Source organism: Brassica napus, chromosome A10 (assembly GCF_020379485.1).
Source record: "Brassica napus cultivar Da-Ae chromosome A10, Da-Ae, whole genome shotgun sequence".
Lineage (NCBI taxonomy): Eukaryota > Viridiplantae > Streptophyta > Magnoliopsida > Brassicales > Brassicaceae > Brassica > Brassica napus.
This window is the reverse complement of record NC_063443.1, coordinates 1,029,289-1,048,074: the sequence shown is the minus strand read 5'-3', so window position 1 is coordinate 1,048,074 and position 18,786 is coordinate 1,029,289. Positions and strand designations below refer to the sequence as shown.

Genomic DNA, 18,786 nt, shown 5'->3' with positions numbered 1-18,786 from the left:
TACATAATTATATAAAATAATGTGTTATATTAATCAAATAAAAGGTTAAAATCTAAAAATAATTTTTATTTAAACACCCAATAACAAAAAAATACAAAAATATATGGTAACAAAAATGTCTTTTTAATGTCGAGAATTAGTTTTAACCTTTATAAGGGTTTATATTTTTATGGTACATGACCAATTGTATAAGGGTTTTTTCGTATCACACATTTGTTGCCATATAACAAAAAAATACAAATATATATTTTTATAAATTTTTGTTGCCATATATATAGTTATTTTAAACATGACTTAAAGTGGTTATCCCTTTAAAATAGGACTTTAAAATATATTCATTTAGATGAAGTTATATAACTTGTGCATTTATATAAAAAATAGTTTTTTTAGTTGGACATAACTTTTTATCAATTGGTTATATTTCTGTTTTAATAGAATATATAATAATCGAGTATAATTGCAATTTTGTTTAATAATCAATATTATTAGTCTTCTTCTATTAAAATTAAATTAGCCATAAACCTAGATGTGGTTTTTTTTTTTTTTTTTTTTTTTTTGACAGAGATGTGGTTAAGAAAGCAATCCTTACTAATAAAAGGGACCTTTTGAGGCTCCATAAAGCGTCCACATCAGCAAAAAAAACTTCTCCCGTAAGATGACACATGGCATAAAATATAGTTTTACATTTTAATATTACTAATTTTCGAAAATTAAAAATAATATGTAAACATACAGCATAAAAAAATGGAAAAACTACATTAAACATATGTAAGATTATAATTTTTCACTTGAAAAAAAGACGGCTTATCTCCATAATGTAACATTACCGTTTTATAAAAAAAATAAAAAACATTATATATAATTTGGAAAATAATAAATATAATGTAAGCATACAACATAAAAAATAGAAATACTACATTAAACATATGTACGATTACCATTTTACATTTTTATTTTAAATAAATAATATGTAAACATACAATATAAAAAATGGAAAAACTACATTAAACATATGTAAGACTACCATTTTTCACTAAAAAAGAGACGTCTTATCTCCATAATGTAACATTACTATTTTGTAAAAAAAACATTATATATAATTTTAAAAATAATAAATAATATGTAAACATACAAGATAAAAAAATGAAAATACTACATTAAACATATGTAATATTACCATTTTACACTTAAAAAAACGGCTTATCTCCATAATGTAACATTACCATTTTATAAAAAAAATAAAAAAACATAAATATAACTATTTGACTATTTGTCCACCTTACTAATAAAAGGGACCTTTTGAGGCTCCATAAAGCGTCCACATCAGCAAAAAAAACTTCTCCCGTAAGATGACACATGGCATAAAATATAGTTTTACATTTTAATATTACTAATTTTCGAAAATTAAAAATAATATGTAAACATACAGCATAAAAAAATGGAAAAACTACATTAAACATATGTAAGATTATAATTTTTCACTTGAAAAAAAGACGGCTTATCTCCATAATGTAACATTACCGTTTTATAAAAAAAATAAAAAACATTATATATAATTTGGAAAATAATAAATATAATGTAAGCATACAACATAAAAAATAGAAATACTACATTAAACATATGTACGATTACCATTTTACATTTTTATTTTAAATAAATAATATGTAAACATACAATATAAAAAATGGAAAAACTACATTAAACATATGTAAGACTACCATTTTTCACTAAAAAAGAGACGTCTTATCTCCATAATGTAACATTACTATTTTGTAAAAAAAACATTATATATAATTTTAAAAATAATAAATAATATGTAAACATACAAGATAAAAAAATGAAAATACTACATTAAACATATGTAATATTACCATTTTACACTTAAAAAAACGGCTTATCTCCATAATGTAACATTACCATTTTATAAAAAAAATAAAAAAACATAAATATAACTATTTGACTATTTGTCCAAGTTCTTCTATTAAATATTACCGTTTTACATTAAAAATGGAAAAATACATTAAGACTTAAAATATAAAATATAAATATTAACTAAATATAAAGTATAAGAAAGAGAAATACTCAATATATAGAAAAATAAATAATAATTAAATATTATAAATATATTAATATACGAATTATATATACAATAATAAGTAAATGCACAATTTTAAAAAAATGGAAAGAGTACATTAAATATTAAACATCTATCTTAAAATGTAAAATATAGATATTAAGTAAATAGAAAGTATAAGAAAAAGAAATACACAACTTAAAAACATTGGAAAAAGTATATTAAGATTTAAACATCTATCTTAAAATGAAAAATATAGATATTACGCAAATAGAAAGTATAAGAAAAGGAAATACACAATTTGAAAAAAATGGAAAAATTACATTAGTATTTAAACATCTATCTTAAAATGTAAATCTATCTTAAATTATAAAATTATTAGTAAATAGAAAGTATAAGAAGTAGAAATACACAATATAAAGAAAAATAAATATTAAGTAAATATATAATATAAGTAAATCCCCAATTAAAAAAATGGAACATTAAATTAAGATTTCAAAATATATCTTAAAATTTAAAATATAGATATTACGTAAATAGAAAGTATAACAAATGGAAATATACAATTAAAAAAAATGGAAAACATACATTAAGATTTAAACATCTATCTTAAAATGTAAAATAGAGACATTAAGTAAATAAAAAGTACAAGAAATGGAAATACATATACAGGAAAATAAATAATAAGTAAATAATATAAATATATAATATATGAATTATATAAATAATAATAAGTAAATATACAATTTTTTAAAAAAATGGAAAAGTTCATGAAGCATTAAACATCTATCTTAAAATGTAAAATGTAAAATATATAATAAAACTAAATACACAATTTAAAAAAATGGAAAATGTACATTAAGATTTAAATATCTATTTTAAAATATAAAATATAGATATTATGTAAATAAAAAATATAAGAAATGGAAATAAACATTTAAAAAAATGGAAAAAGTACATTAAAATTTAAACATCTATCTTAAAATGTACATCTATTTTAAAATGGTAGTAAACTATATAAAAATGGAAATACCATATTAAACAAAAAAAATAAAAATGTATAGTTTTACATCAAGAAAGTCTCTATAAAACTCACTATTCCATTAACATCAACCTCACACTATCAAGGAAAACTTCAAAACACTCGAGCAAAAAAATGGTTTCACCATCAACTCTTGCCGTCCCAAAAACTTTTAATGACCTTGAAGGAGATTTTTTATAACAACGAACTTTTTGTTAGGTGGATTCATTGTTGGGAAACCCGCAACTTCCAAAAGCCAAACTTATTCATGGGAATTGAATTGCTTTTCATAGACTCAAAGGTATTCTTACAAATTTAAATTAATCTAATCCATAATTTTATTGTTAATATTCATACTAACTCTTTCATGATCAAACCATTACAATTAATAACTATTCAAGCGTTTATCCCGAAACCATTACATCATGTTGGTTTAGTATTGTTTTTGGTTTAGTAACCGGTTTAGGATGGTCCTATTGTTAATATAATTTAAGTTGGTTTAGCATTTTTTATGATTAAAATAACTTAAATTAAATAATAGTAATATTATGCTTAAAATACAATTTTAGAGAGTTTTCAAATATAGTTTACATAACATTATAGGTGATGAATTTAATTTATTAAATTTGTTTATTACTTAAAACTATTTTTTTTTAAACATACTGAGTTATAAATATCAATGATGGATTGGTGAGTATAACATGAAGACAAAAAATATAAATATTTGATTTTCAAGATAAGAAATTCAGCTTTTATTCAGTTACTCAATATATAATATCTTAAATTATTTTTTTTAAAATATACATAATTTATATATATATATATATATTAATCTTCCAAACTTAAACTATTATATTATATATGAATAATGTTTTTAAATAAAAATCATTTCTGATTTAAAAATAAAATAAAAACAACAAATGGTATTTTCAAATAATGGATATAATTTACATTATACTATCATTTAATAAGTATTACATACGTTTTGATATATCATTATTTTCTATTTCCAGAAAACAATAAATTGTTAAACATCAATATCACCTAGGTTAAGTATACGAACAACACAAATTCAAACATCACAAAAAAATATTTACATAAACATTATAATACAATGATTTAATCAGAAAATACAATTCAAAAAAAACAATATTCAAAAGAATAGTAATATTTAAAAATCAAAGATATTTTTGCTAAATTTGTACTTACCTGGCTAAGTAGATCGACCATCTTTTTACGGATCGATCGATTGTTGAGCATGTGGTCGATCCGAAAATACTCTACAGTTTGATTAAATTTCTAAAACATTTATTCCAACACTCAACAGATAGTTTTGATAAATATGATAACTAGATAGCCAACAAAATTCAAAAAAATATTTAAATAGTAAAAAATATGTTAATTTAATGTGTTATAATTTAAAAATAAATTTTAATTATGACATGCATCTTAACATTTATATAAATATATATCATAACCTAAATATAAATAATTTAACAACTTAAATTAAAGAAAAAAAAAATCCCGGGCGTAGCCCGGGTTAATCCCTAGTATAAATTTATATGGCTCATTGCAATCAGACCAAATGGAACAAATCAGTTGATTTTAAAAACAAAATCGAGGCCCATGGCCCAATTTTAAAATCATAAACCGACAAAAACTCCTTCTTTGTGTTGGAAGAAAAACGTAACTACTTATTATACAAAGAGAACGTGTTATTGATTTAATTAAAGTAGATACAGTTATAAAAAAAATCAATTGGACATAACTTGTTATCGATGGGTTACACTGCTGTTTTAATAGAATAGATTTTTTAAAACGACTATAAAATGCAAAAAATGTTAAAAATCCCTTTGAAAATCTTATGGCCAATGACTTGATTTTTTTTGTTATAACAAGATACAAATGATAACAATCATGTTACTATAAATTTTTATTTAATAGATATCCATCTTAAATTATATATATATATATATATTAATATCATTTAAATTAAACTATGTACCATTTAAAAATACATAAATATGTTAATTTTGAAATTTGCAATGAAAGAATATTGAGACCTTAATATTTTAATTTTTAAATTTGCATTGAAAAATACCACATCGAAAATTTTGAGATTAATGGTTTAAATGATTTGTTACATCAAATATACAAATGTTAATAAAATCATATGAGTAGAAAGTCTCAGTAATAAATATTTATATTAAAATATGTTATATTTTTATGTCAATATTTTTTTTAATATAATTATATACCATATAAAATAAATAGAATGATTATTTTGATTTATTTACCATAAATATATTGTAAATAAACAAGAGGTATTGTTTTGATTTCTATAATCTCCTATATATTAATTGAGAAACAATTGATTACTCTAACAAGTGTAATATTTTATTAATTAATATTGTTCGAAAATCTTACAAGAGATCAATACAACTAAGATTGATTTAGAAGTTATTGAAATCCGCTAGCGAGAACATGGATTTCACAACAAATTTATTTTCCTAACTCTAACCTTCTTTCCATTCGTCGCAACACCGAGAATATTTGAAAGTGTTAATTGACAATCTGAAATAATAACATTTTTAAGTCAACCATTGTTTTTCTTAAATGGACCTAGAACAATTTTTAATGATTAACTAAATAGACCACATACATAGTAAAATATGTTTTGGTTTAAAAATTGCCGCATACCCAAAATCAATATGAACCATCTTTATTTTTGTTTAAATTTTGTCACAATAAAAATATAGGATTGGACAAAAAATCTGAATCAAAAAAAAACGAACTAAAGGCCGATCCAAAGAATAGTACTGAACTTTAACCAAAATTGGTTAGATATCTGAATGGATTCAAGATTTTGATATCTAGATAACCAAAACCAAACCCGATCCAAACCGAAATATTTTAGGTATCCAAATACATCATAACAAGATTTATATATTTAAATATATTAATTATTTTTAAATTTAATATCTAAAAGAATATACAAAATATATAAGACGTTTAAATTTTCCAAAATACTTGGAAATACATACAAATAGTTATAAGTACATGTTTAAAATAGCTGAACGATACTTATAATACCTAAAATACTTAAAATATCTATTGATTTATTATCCAAATATTTAAGCTAAACCAATTGTTATGTTAAGTTTAAGTATTTTGACATACATTGTTCAAATTTATATGTTATATATTATTTTAGATTTAGATTTTGAAAAATATAAAGTATATATAAACTTGAATTTTTGAAAAGAAATTAAATAGGTTATCTGAACCCAAACCCGAACTAAACTCGCAAAGAACCGAACCGAACCAAACTCTCAAGGATCTGAATCAAACCAAATGGTACTCGAATGTCCACATCTAATCAAATGTAAAAAAAGTTATTGATAACAAAATGTATATTGTTTATAATATTTAAGTACAATATATTTGTAAAAAAATGTACTCTGTGCGTGGTGCGGGTTAGAATAATTACTTTGCGTGGGTTATCATCTAGTTATTTTTTAGTACTCCCTTTGTTCTCGAAAGTAAAATTTTTGAAAGTGTTCACGCTTATTAAAAATTTAACAAATGTTTATAATTTAATTTTTCGTTTACTTTATTATACACTTTCCAATAACTTTTCACCAATGAAATTTAATCAATTCAAATATTTTTATTTAATATTTTTTAAAAGTATAAAAAAGTACTTTAAAAATATAAAAAATCTATCTTTGTAGATCAAGTAAAAAATCTAAAACATCTTACTTTGGGTAACAGAGAAAGTATTATTTACTTACTATTAGAGTAATTAATTAGCTCAACTAATTACGTGAGATTAGGGAAATGCTGCAACTTGACGGTGGCACCATTAATTCTCTTTTTTTTTTATGACAGGTGGTTGCATTTATTTAGTTTATCCCTCCTCCTAATCTATGAATTTGTTTTGGTGTTTGCTAATTAATCATCAGTCCACGTAAATGATTTAAGTAACTAAAAAATGGTCTTCCTCCATTATGGATAATCACTCCTCATACTTTATCAGCTAAATTTGGTGTTTGCTACTTTATTGATTAATAAATTTAATATTAAGTCAACTTGTTTTTTCTTATTAAGACATCTATTTTTGGTCACAACTTCTTTTGTATTAATAATACGAAATATGCAAGTGTACTGAGAATTTGAGATGCGCATAGCATTTTAGGAAAGCTTCAAACCAGAAAAAAAAAAAGAAACAGCAACACTAAATGGATCGTTCTCATGAAAGAAAAGCTTTCGATGAGATGAAAATAGGCGTGAAAGGCCTTGCGGATTCAGGAATCACTGAGATTCCTCCCATGTTTCGTGCACCTCCTACTATTTTAGCAAGCCTGAAAGCACCACGAGCGACACAGCAGGTGAACATCCCCACCATTGATCTAAAGGGAGGAAGCGTACACTACAAGGATCAAGACTTGACGACGCGGAGGAACGTTGTGGAGCAGATCAGAGAAGCGGCTGAGAAATGGGGTTTCTTCCGAGTGACCAACCACGGGATCTCGCTCGAGTTGCAGGAGAGGATGCTTGGAGGGATTCGTGGGTTTCACGAGCAAGACTTGCAAGTTAGGAAACAGTTCTACTCTCGTGATCACACTCGAAACTTTCTTTACTACACCAACGTTGATCTATTCACCTCTGCCTCTGCCAGCTGGAGAGACACCGTTATTTGTTATATGGCTCCGGATCCTCCCCGATCTCAGGACTTGCCAGCTGTTTTCGGGTAAGGTTTTGAGTCTTTAATTTGACTAGTGTCTAATTTTCAACACGGTCTGAAATGTTTTGTCATTGTTACGTGACATTTTGATCAATCATGGATATACAAATAATGATATTATTCACTAAAAATAATGTAAAAGTCTTAGTGTGTATATATATAGATGATGCTAATTAAGCATGGAAACATTTGATGTGGCAGGGAGGTTATGTTGGAGTACTCAAAGGAAGTGATGAGTTTAGGTGAATTGATCTTTGAGCTTCTATCAGAGGCTTTAGGATTGAACCCTAACCACCTCAAGGAAATGGATTGCGCCAAGTCTCAGATGATGACTGGCCAATACTACCCACCTTGCCCTCAGCCTGACCTTACTTTAGGCTTAAGCAAGCACAGTGATTTTGCTTTTCTCACCGTTCTACTTCAGGACAATATTGGAGGACTTCAAGTTCTACATGACCAAGCCTGGATTGATGTTCCTCCTGTCCCTGGATCTTTTGTCATTAACATTGGAGATCTTCTACAGGTTAAAAAGAAACTGTTGTGGCTTGTAGCTTCCTTCCTTCAATTAACGGATTAAGCATAAATATATATGAAGCTCTTTTATTTTGTTGTGTGCAGTTCATAACCAACGACAAGTTCATAAGCGCGGAGCATAGGGTGATAGCAAATGAATCTTCTGAAGCGCGTGTTTCAGTGCCATGTTTCTTCACCACGTTCAAGAAGGCGAATCCTCGAGTATATGGACCCATCAAAGAGCTCCTCTCAGAAGATAACCCTCCCAAGTATAGAGACTGTTCCATCACCGAGTTCTCAGACATCTTCAGTTCAAAAGAGATCACCATTACTAGGTTACTCCATCTCAGGATCTGAAACATATATCCATCATTGCTATAATCTGTCCAACTCTTAGTTACGTTTGGTCTTCCTCTTATAATATGTGCCGCGACACTACTTGTAAGATATTTGAAATCTTTGAATAAGGTATACTATGAAAACTAATATTTCATCTTCACGCCATCATGTATACAATAATGTACACCTTCCCGAAGCTTATAGCCTCATCATCACCAGACCAAGCCATGATATTTCATTTTTTTCATAAAATATTTATATTTTCTGTAAATGGGAAAGACCCAGCTCTATAAATTATCATACACATAGTAAGGCCTAGTTCAAGGCTGACTTCCAGAACAAAGCCCAAGCCCCAAATAGAGGGTATCATGATATCATCCCTTATATATTAATTGACTTATATATTAATTGAAAAGCATTACAACCTTTAAATGTAGTCACGTGTCATTACTAGAATGATTTTCAAAATTCTTAAAAAAATAGGTTGATCCATCTAAATATATATTAATTTTTTTTATTAAATTAACAATCAAATTGATTAATAATGCATATAAAATATTCTCTATTCTTTTCTTAAATAAAAGTTACGGAATTACCTAATATGGTTAACATTTATATAACAATTAATGATTTTGAATAATAAAGATTTGATAATAATTTTTGCATCCTCAATCCTTTTTGTTTAATTTATATTATTAAAATTCTTAAGCATTAACATTAATCATATAATAAAAAAATTTAGATTTTTTCGTATATGTTATATTTAAAAAATTTTAAAACGACTATAAATTAATAAAACTGTTAAAAGACTAACACTTAAAACTTTGTGAACAATGTTATACTTTTTTTCTTATAAAAAAAATATAAATGATCATTAAATCATATGAATATGAAGTATCATTTAATAGATATTCAAATTAAATATATATATATATATCATCTATACTATTATTTGCGAAGTAAATTTTTGGAATCGAGCTCTCACGTTGAAAGTTAGAGCGGTTAATATCTATAATACCCTTAATGAATTTTATATATAATTAATTATCAAAAACGAATTTTTATTAATAAAATTAACTTTTTAAAAATAAGATAATTCTTATATATTGTGTTGTTATCTTAAAACATATTTTTCCACTATAAAATTTTAAAATAAAATATAAAGCAATTATAATAAATTCAGTGGTTAAAGTCAATGTTATCTTTAATAAATTTATAATTAATTACCAAAAACTAATTTTTATTAATAAAATTAATTTTTTAAAAAATAAGAAAATTCTTATATATTATTTTGTTATCTTAAAACATATTTCTCAATTATAAAATTTAAAATTGCGAAGTAAATTTTTGGAATCGAGCTCTCACGTTGAAAGTTAGAGCGGTTAATATCTATAATACCCTTAATGAATTTTATATATAATTAATTATCAAAAACGAATTTTTATTAATAAAATTAACTTTTTAAAAATAAGATAATTCTTATATATTGTGTTGTTATCTTAAAACATATTTTTCCACTATAAAATTTAAAAATAAAATATATAGCAATTATAATAAATTCAGTGGTTAAAGTCAATGTTATCTTTAATAAATTTATAATTAATTACCAAAAACTAATTTTTATTAATAAAATTAATTTTTTTAAAAAATAAGAAAATTCTTATATATTATTTTGTTATCTTAAAACATATTTCTCAATTATAAAATTTAAAAATAAATATAAAACAATTATAATAAATTCAGTGGTTAAAGTCAATGTTATCTTTAATAAATTTTAATTAAATATATATATTTAATTAGATTTTTGTCATATATATATATATATATATATATGTTTGATTTAATTGTTTTCAATTTTTATTAATAAAATTAACTATTTAAAAAATAAGATAATTCTTATATATTGTGTTGTTAGCTTAAAACATATTTATCAACTATATATTTAAAAATAAAATATAAAACAATTATATAAATTCAGTGGTTAAAGTCAGTGTTATCTTTAATAAATTTATAATTAATTATCAAAAACGAATTTTTATGAATAAAATTAACTTTTTAAAAAATAAGAAATTCTTATATATTTTGTTGTTATCTTAAAACATATTTTTCAATTATAAATTTTTTAAAAAAATATAAAACAATTATAATAAATTCAGTGGTTAAAGTCAATGTTATCTTTAATAAATTTTAATTAAACATATATATTTAATTATATTTTTGTCATATATATATATATGTGTGATTTACTTTTTTTGAAAACATAAATAATAAGTTATTATGCTGATTTTTAATTAATAAAAAATAAACTAATAAATATTTGTAAAACGATTAAGCCCGCATATGCGGGCAAGACACCTAGTTTAAATTAAACTATATGTCATAAAAATATATAAATACGTTAATTTCGAAATTTACATTGAAAATGAATTAAGACCTGAATATTTTAATTTTGAACATTTTTCATATAAAATATTCTAAGTACATCATTATACAACAAGGCGATATACTATTTGATTTTACTGGTGTTAATTATTAGTTTATTATTTCTTTGTAAGGGAGACTTGAAATATATGATTTTTGTAACCATCTTGAAATATATGATTAATTGGAAGTAATATTATTATATGAAGAATCTATAATTCTTTATACGAAGAATCTGTATTACTTGGGAAAGAAGTCGGTTAAGCTTAATATGGCATAATTTATAGTTACTAAAAAGTACAATACATTGAATGCAATCTATATACATAGATGCCTCCAATTACTTTTAAAGTCGTATTAGTTTCTAACAAGGCAATAATATATCATGTTTTTTCTTGTGTGAACATACCTCCTGTATATTAATCCTCGAGCATTACAACATATTAGGTTAAGACCCGCGCCTTGCGCGGAATAAACATTATATATATAAATTATTTTATATATTATATGTTTCTAACCTATGAAACAATAAATATATATTGAATAATTAAAAAGTCAGTAACTATTACCTATATAATTAAGTTGGTGCGAACATATAAATAAATTTTATTAATCCAAAAAAATATTTTTTTCTATTTGATATGGTATATAATTAAATTTAAATGATAGTAACATATATATAGTATATTTTAATATTAATATTTATTAAATGATGCTTTTTGCTCATGTTTTTATTATTATTTGTATCTATTATAGCAAAAAATTTAAATTACTGATAACAAAACTTTCACTGTGAGATTAATAGTTTATGTAATTTCTAATATTTTTAAAAATTAATTTGTCAATATTTTTTCAATTTTTTTTTGTTAAAAGTAAATTTCAAAATTAAGATATTTATTTATTTTCTTATATGACATATAATTTAATATGCATATACATATATATTTTTATATATATATTATTTTTAATACTTATTAAATGACACTTTCAACTTATATGATTTTTTAATTATTTGTATCATGTCATAACAAAAAGTTTAAAGCATATATCACAAAATTTGAATGTGAAACTTTTAATGGTTTTACTAATTTATACTCGTTTTTTAAAATTCAAAATACAACATATAAAGAATTTTTTTAATTTTTATTAAATGGTTACTATGATTGTTTAATTTATTTTAATAGTTTAAAATTAAACAAAATAATATAACATACACTTATTTTTATCAAATCTTTATTATTCAAAGTCATTAATTGTCATATATAATTTAGTCATATTAGGTAATTCCGTAATTTTATTTATGGAAATAATGAAGTACATTAATAATGTATTTATGGTTAGTTTAATAAAAAGTTTATTATATATTTAGATGGACCAACATATTTCTCTAAGGATTCTAAGAATCATTCTAGTGATGACATGTGGCTACAAAAAAATGTTGTAATGCTTCTCAAATAATATATAGGGGATTTTTGTAGCCACGTAACATCACGAGGATGATTCTAAAAATTCTTAGAAAAATAAGTTAGTCGATAAAAACTTATATTATATTTTTATTAAACTAACTATCAAATTAATTATTAGTGTACCAATAATATTATTTTATTTCCTTAAATAAAAGCTACGAAATTACCTAATATGGTTAACATATATATGACAATTAATGTTTATGAATAATACATAATTGATAACAATTTTTGTATCCTCTCTCTTTTTTTGTTTAATTTTATAATATTAAAAAAAAATTAAACAATCACATTAAAGATAAATAAAAAAAGTTATTTTTTCTTATATGTTATATTTTGAAATTTTAAAACCGACTAGAAATTACTAAAAAAATGTTAAAATTCACATTGTAAATTTTGTGATCAATAGTTTTTTTTTTTTTGTTCAAGCAAAATACAAATGATCATATATCGTAGAGGTGAGAGTTCATATACACGTTCGGGTTCGTATCGGGTATTTAGGATTTTTGGGTATTTCAGTATAAAGGTATAGAACATGTTTGGGTATATCTACACTTCGGGTGTTGTTCGGGTATTTTATGTTTGGGTTCGGATATTTTGGTCGGGTTCGGATATTAAAATTTTGAAGAAAAATTAAATAAATTAGTCATTGCTAAATTTCTTTTGTATTTAAAATATATTTTTAACTTAACTGGTTTTCTAATTTTCAAAAGATTAAACTTTTAATAGGTTTGAAGATAAAACTTTAAAATAGAAAACTACTAATTTAGTTGTTGTTTTATAATTTTAGATACAACTTTTATTAATGCAAGAAACAAGAGTTTGATATGTATTTTTAAGTGAGTAGCAAATGATTTTGTCCACAATTATATGTATATTATCTAATTTTCAGCAAAGTGCATCACTAATATAAATATTTTGATTAAAATGAGAGGAGTAAATTAGAAATATAGGGTCAAGTATACTTATGTTTGGTTATCTTCGGATATCATTCAAGTTTGGATATTACCCGTTCGGGTTCGGATATTATCTGTTTGGGTTAGGATATTCAATCTCTCCAAATTCAATAATTGTTTGGTATTTTGCTACTTCGGTTCTGATTTTCGGATCGGATTCAGATACATGTTCGGGTATCGGATAAAATGCTCAACCATAATAAATCGTATGAATATGAAGTTTTATATATATATATATGTATATTAATATTATTTGAAATAAATTATGTACTATATACAAATATATAAATATGTTAATTTAAAATTTCCAGTGATAAATTATTGAGATCTTAATATTATAATTTTAAAATTTATATAGAAAAATCTCACATTAATTTTTTTGTGATTAATGGTTTAAATTTTTGTTACAGCAAATATACAAATGTTAAAAAATAATATGAGTATGAAGTGTCAATAATAAATATTATATTAAATATACTATATATCTATGTCAATATCAATAAATTTTAATTTATATCATATAAAATAAATAAAATGATGGTTTTGATTTATTTATCAAAAACGTGATTGTAAATTACAAAAAAGTATTGATTTTAATTTATGTGATTACTCTAATGTATATACTTTTATGAATACAAATTTTTTTTTTTAAATAGGTGGTTTCTCATATCTTATTTCATCATGAGAATCCCATAAACACACTTCTTCAAATCAAAGTGATTTTTAATATTGGAAACACTATATATATATATATATATATTATTTCATTCAGATTAAATAATTTATACTTGATTTTTATTCTTGAAAAGCTTTTAATAAAATATCATGACAAGATTCCAATCACCTCCTTTTGAGTTTGTTCGAAGAATGAGAGATTTGATCACTCGTCTAATATTGTTTCTCCTTAATATCCTATCTAACTATTATAATTGTAAGAATGAGAGATTTGAACTATTTATTATAAGTTTTCTGGTTTATCATTTAATAAATCAAACAGTTCTTAGTTTATATATAATTTACATATACTAGAATGGTAAAGTATTATATATATTTTTATTTGTATACTATTAAGTAACTAAATCTCAAAAGTCTATGCTAATAAAATAAGTAATTTGTTCTGTTGTTCTACAATTAGATGATTTTTAGACCAAACTGGTGAATATATACTAGATAGACATTTATATTTCACTTCTGCACTTATATTCTATAATAGCTTGATATATTAGACATGAACACTAACCTGTTAATATAGTTTACCGGTGATTTTCTTCAAAATTTTGATTTTTAGATTTATATCTGGAGTGGAACTAATTTTTACAGATGTCCATCTTTTTAAATTCACACTTATGTAATTCACCAAATTTATAGAAAAGTTAAAAAAAAAAAAATAAACTAAACTCATATTAATGCAACAAAGATGAGAACGAAAGCACAATTTTATAGAGGTAGAAAATGAAATTACTTATAGAAAGTCAATAGTAAATAAATCGAGAACAGAAAACCCAATCCCATTTCGTCATTATTCAATCGATATTGCATATTTGGTTTTGGTGATTTGTATCGCCCACAATAATTAATTTCTTTTTGTGCACATAAAGTTTTAAAAATAATTAAAATAATATGTAATACGTTAACTCTTTAACAACGATGATACATTTAAGAGATCAACTTTTGTATTTGTCATTTTATAATCGATAAAGATCGTAGTGTTGCAAAATATTAAAATTATTTAATAAAGAAGCATTAGTATAAAAACTCACTCGGTTATCATCTAGTCTTATCATAATCATCAAAACAATCACATAATCGACTATCTTTTCTGGTGTGGTTCGTATATAGGCATCAATAAAAGAAAGTGGCGACGACTGACAAAACCGATAATTGATTTTGGACCACAATAAAGTTAGAGACATGTGATTTCGAGAAAATGGACCCTTTTTGCTTATCATACTGTTTTAAGTGCCTTGTTCTGTATCCTCTTGCCACGATGTGGTTATGACATGACATTTACATCTCTATTGAGCTGTCGAGGTCGGAGTTTACTGTTCAAATTAGGGTTTAACGGAGCCTGAGAAATCACTATTATAAACAAAAAAGGCAATAAGACGAAGTATTGATGACAAAATCTTTGTAGGAATGCCCTCTTTTTGGCAAATTTAAAAGAGAGTACAGTTGTGTTAAAAAAAAAAAGAGTACAGTTTAATTTTGGTGTTTATTAATTTATAGAGTTATTAATTTACAAAAAAAAATTTTAAATTTTTTTAAAATTTTTTTAGAATACATATTCTCTATAAAATATGAAAACCATTGATTTTACCGTGTATACATTAATTAAATTTTAGAAATTTGACTTTTCTATTTTTCTGTCATATCATTTGGTGTATATGAAATATGCTTGAATTTAAATGTGGTTTTAGATAAAATTTTAATAAATAATATCAAAATATACTAAATTGTTAAAAAAATATACAGATGGTTCTATTGTGAATATCTATATATATAAAAGAGTGTTTGGTTCACTCCTGGGGTGTCCACATAGGCGGACACGTCACTAATTCGTGCGATGTCGTGCTGACACCTGTCCCCGAATAAAAACGCGTCGTTTCATTTAAGTTTGTTATGGCGTGAGCTTTTGATCGTAATGTATCCGTCTATGCTATTGGGCCTAATTCAGAGTGTGCTGTCGGCCCAACCAGGCAATACTGCTCGCAAATCCTAATCTGCCGTATACGTGAAAACATGTTTGTTCTTCGTTTCTGTTTGTTCGGCGGCGACGGCGACGGCGACGATCGAGTTTCCTTGCTGTCTCGAAACGGATTGCGGTATGGATTCTGTGTTTAATCCCATTAAAAACATTGACGATTGAGCTTCCTCATGGTTTATGAAACGGATTGCGTCGGTAAGGCGGTGAGCTTTTTGGTATAAATATGTCAGCATTTCTCTTCTGAAAATCGTGTTCTCTTCATTCATCTTCTATTCATAAGGCGTGGGAAGGTTTCACGACGGCCTCAAACGCTGATCTGATCGCTGAGCAGCAGATTTGGGCTGCGGTTGATCCTTATGCCAAGAACGAATGTTGTTTTGTCTTCTGTTATTGTTGTTTCAGAATGAATGTTGTATGCCGCCAGAAATTATAAACCATTTGATTCTTGATTTTCTCAATACATGCTAGATTGAAGCCTGTGTGTCTGTATATTTTTGTTCTAACTTTCCTAAAGAGTTTCTGATTCAGAAAATGAAGACTTTAAAGAGTACAAGGAGCATGCTGATAATTTCATGAAGAGTACCAACCTTCTCCAAGACGAGATTTAAACACCTTCTAGCTTCTTTATAAGGTTTGGTCTCAAGTAATGTTTATTATGTGTTTGATGCAATTCCTCACAGAGCTTGAATAAGCCAAAATTGAATCTTTAGCTGAAGCTTTATGTTAGTTGCAAATCGATTTAAATGCTTAAAGAAGTTTCTAACTATTAATAATAAAACAAAACTATAAAGTTTGGTTCTGTGTGTGATTATCTATTTTCTAAATTAACAAAACCAATCAGTGTTTTATATATAGTTCTGGTTTGAATCTGATTGTATAGTTCTGTTGTTGTTTTTTCTTTTCTTTTTTTCATGTGAAAATAACATTCATGGAAGCATCTATCTCCTCTCGGTGGGCATCCATGACCAAATCTGCAGATGCTACTCAAACGCTGAACTTAGATTGAACTCACGCTGAAATCATTCCACAGTCGTACATATACGTGCATGTCGCAGATATACAGACTCTCCAATGAGACTAGAGCTTAACATTTCTATACCAGGATCTATGCAGAGCATATAACCCAAGTAGATATAAGAGAGATTGAAAGATAGAAAATTACTTAACTAGCTGAAACTTGATTCTTGGCTGAAGTTTTTTGGTTAATTGTGGCTAAATGCTTAGATGAACTTTCTAATTATTATCATTTTTTTCTGAAACTTATGGGTTCTAAATCACGGTTACATTTCAGGCTTGGAAGATTGGGTACATATAAGTCCGAGAAGCTAAGAACTATGGACCTACTTAACATGTGATCTACTTTTATGCAACACAACAAGTTGAACATCAGAGTGGTTTGGAACAACTTTTGCATTATGTGGTTTTTTTTTATCAGCGTATTATGTGGTTTTATGTTTTAATATTTTTGGTTCAAGATGAAGTTTCAGTAAACTACTAATAAATTAATACTCTGTAGAATTCATTTGGTTGATTTCCTTCGCTTCTAAAGTCAAGACGCAAGTATAATACCTTAAGACAATAATGTATGATTATAGCATATAATTTTGATTATACTAACTCTGAATTTTTAAGTTGTTCACCAGCCACTGAAGAGAAAGCAGATTTTAGGTGGCTATAAATTTCACCAATTGTCTTACAATAACCTTCGCCTGCCAAAGCAAGAAAATCGGAGCAGAGGATAACATTTTTTTTTTGGGTTCATTATAGAATTGTGCAAAACAACTGCTTCTTTGGTTAAAGAAAAACAAAAAGACTTATACAAATCTTGATGGAGAAGCAATAAGTTGTCTTGCATGGTTATTACAATTTATCAATAAATCAGAGGCATTAGGATTGATATGCAACCGCATAGAGATTATAATGCCGGATTTTTAACAAAAAAAAACAAATATTATTGAGATATACTGAACCAATATAAATATTAAAGATCACTTCTCCCTTTTTCTAAAAAAAATGTAACTTATTTTTTAATATTTTCATTTTCACACATTTTATAATCCAAATTTGTTGATAAAACATATTCGTTTTAATTATGTGCATTAAATGCTTAATTTAGTTTTTAACAGAATCTATATATTCTTAAAAAATATGCATAATTATAAGAAAAGTTGACAACATAATTTTTTCAAGAAAAAAACGAGACATCATATTTTAGCTAAATTTTCATAAAATAATTTCATAATTTAATAATACTTTTGGATAGTTTAAATTTATTATAAATTAAAATAAAACACCTAGGAATTGTGGAGGAATGATTGGAGCATGTTGTGTGGCATCTAGGTGTCTTCTTGATAGCATCTCCATTATGTTTCTCATCTCTCACCTCATGATCTTCTTGGCCACTTCTTGGAGTTGATCTATCACGCTGAGAAGATGGAGATGGTTCCAAGGAAGATGGGTTAGGGTTGTGAGCAACAAAATGTATTGCTTTCTAATGAGGAAAAACAATGAATAAAAACAATGATATAGAGTTTTTTGAGAGCTT

General features: G+C 24.9%; 1 protein-coding gene and 1 long non-coding RNA gene across 3 annotated transcripts; both read left to right on the top strand.

Annotated features, from left to right (window-relative positions):
* Window positions 1-7,213: 7,213 nt before the first annotated feature.
* LOC106423033 (1-aminocyclopropane-1-carboxylate oxidase homolog 5-like) lies at window positions 7,214-8,854 on the top strand. The gene is made up of 3 exons (XM_013863813.3): window positions 7,214-7,848; window positions 8,044-8,365; window positions 8,461-8,854. The coding sequence occupies exons 1-3, from the start codon at window positions 7,337-7,339 to the stop codon at window positions 8,710-8,712; spliced, it is 1,086 nt and encodes a 361-aa protein (XP_013719267.2). The 5' UTR covers window positions 7,214-7,336; the 3' UTR covers window positions 8,713-8,854.
* Window positions 8,855-14,911: 6,057 nt separating this feature from the next.
* Window positions 14,912-17,772, top strand: LOC111207677. Of its 2 annotated transcripts, none has more exons than XR_007317320.1 (2): window positions 14,912-16,872; window positions 17,533-17,772. It is a non-coding gene; the product is annotated as an uncharacterized LOC111207677 (long non-coding RNA). The 2 variants fall into 2 exon arrangements; XR_007317321.1 differs by having other exon boundaries at window positions 17,177-17,772.
* Window positions 17,773-18,786: the final 1,014 nt, after the last annotated feature.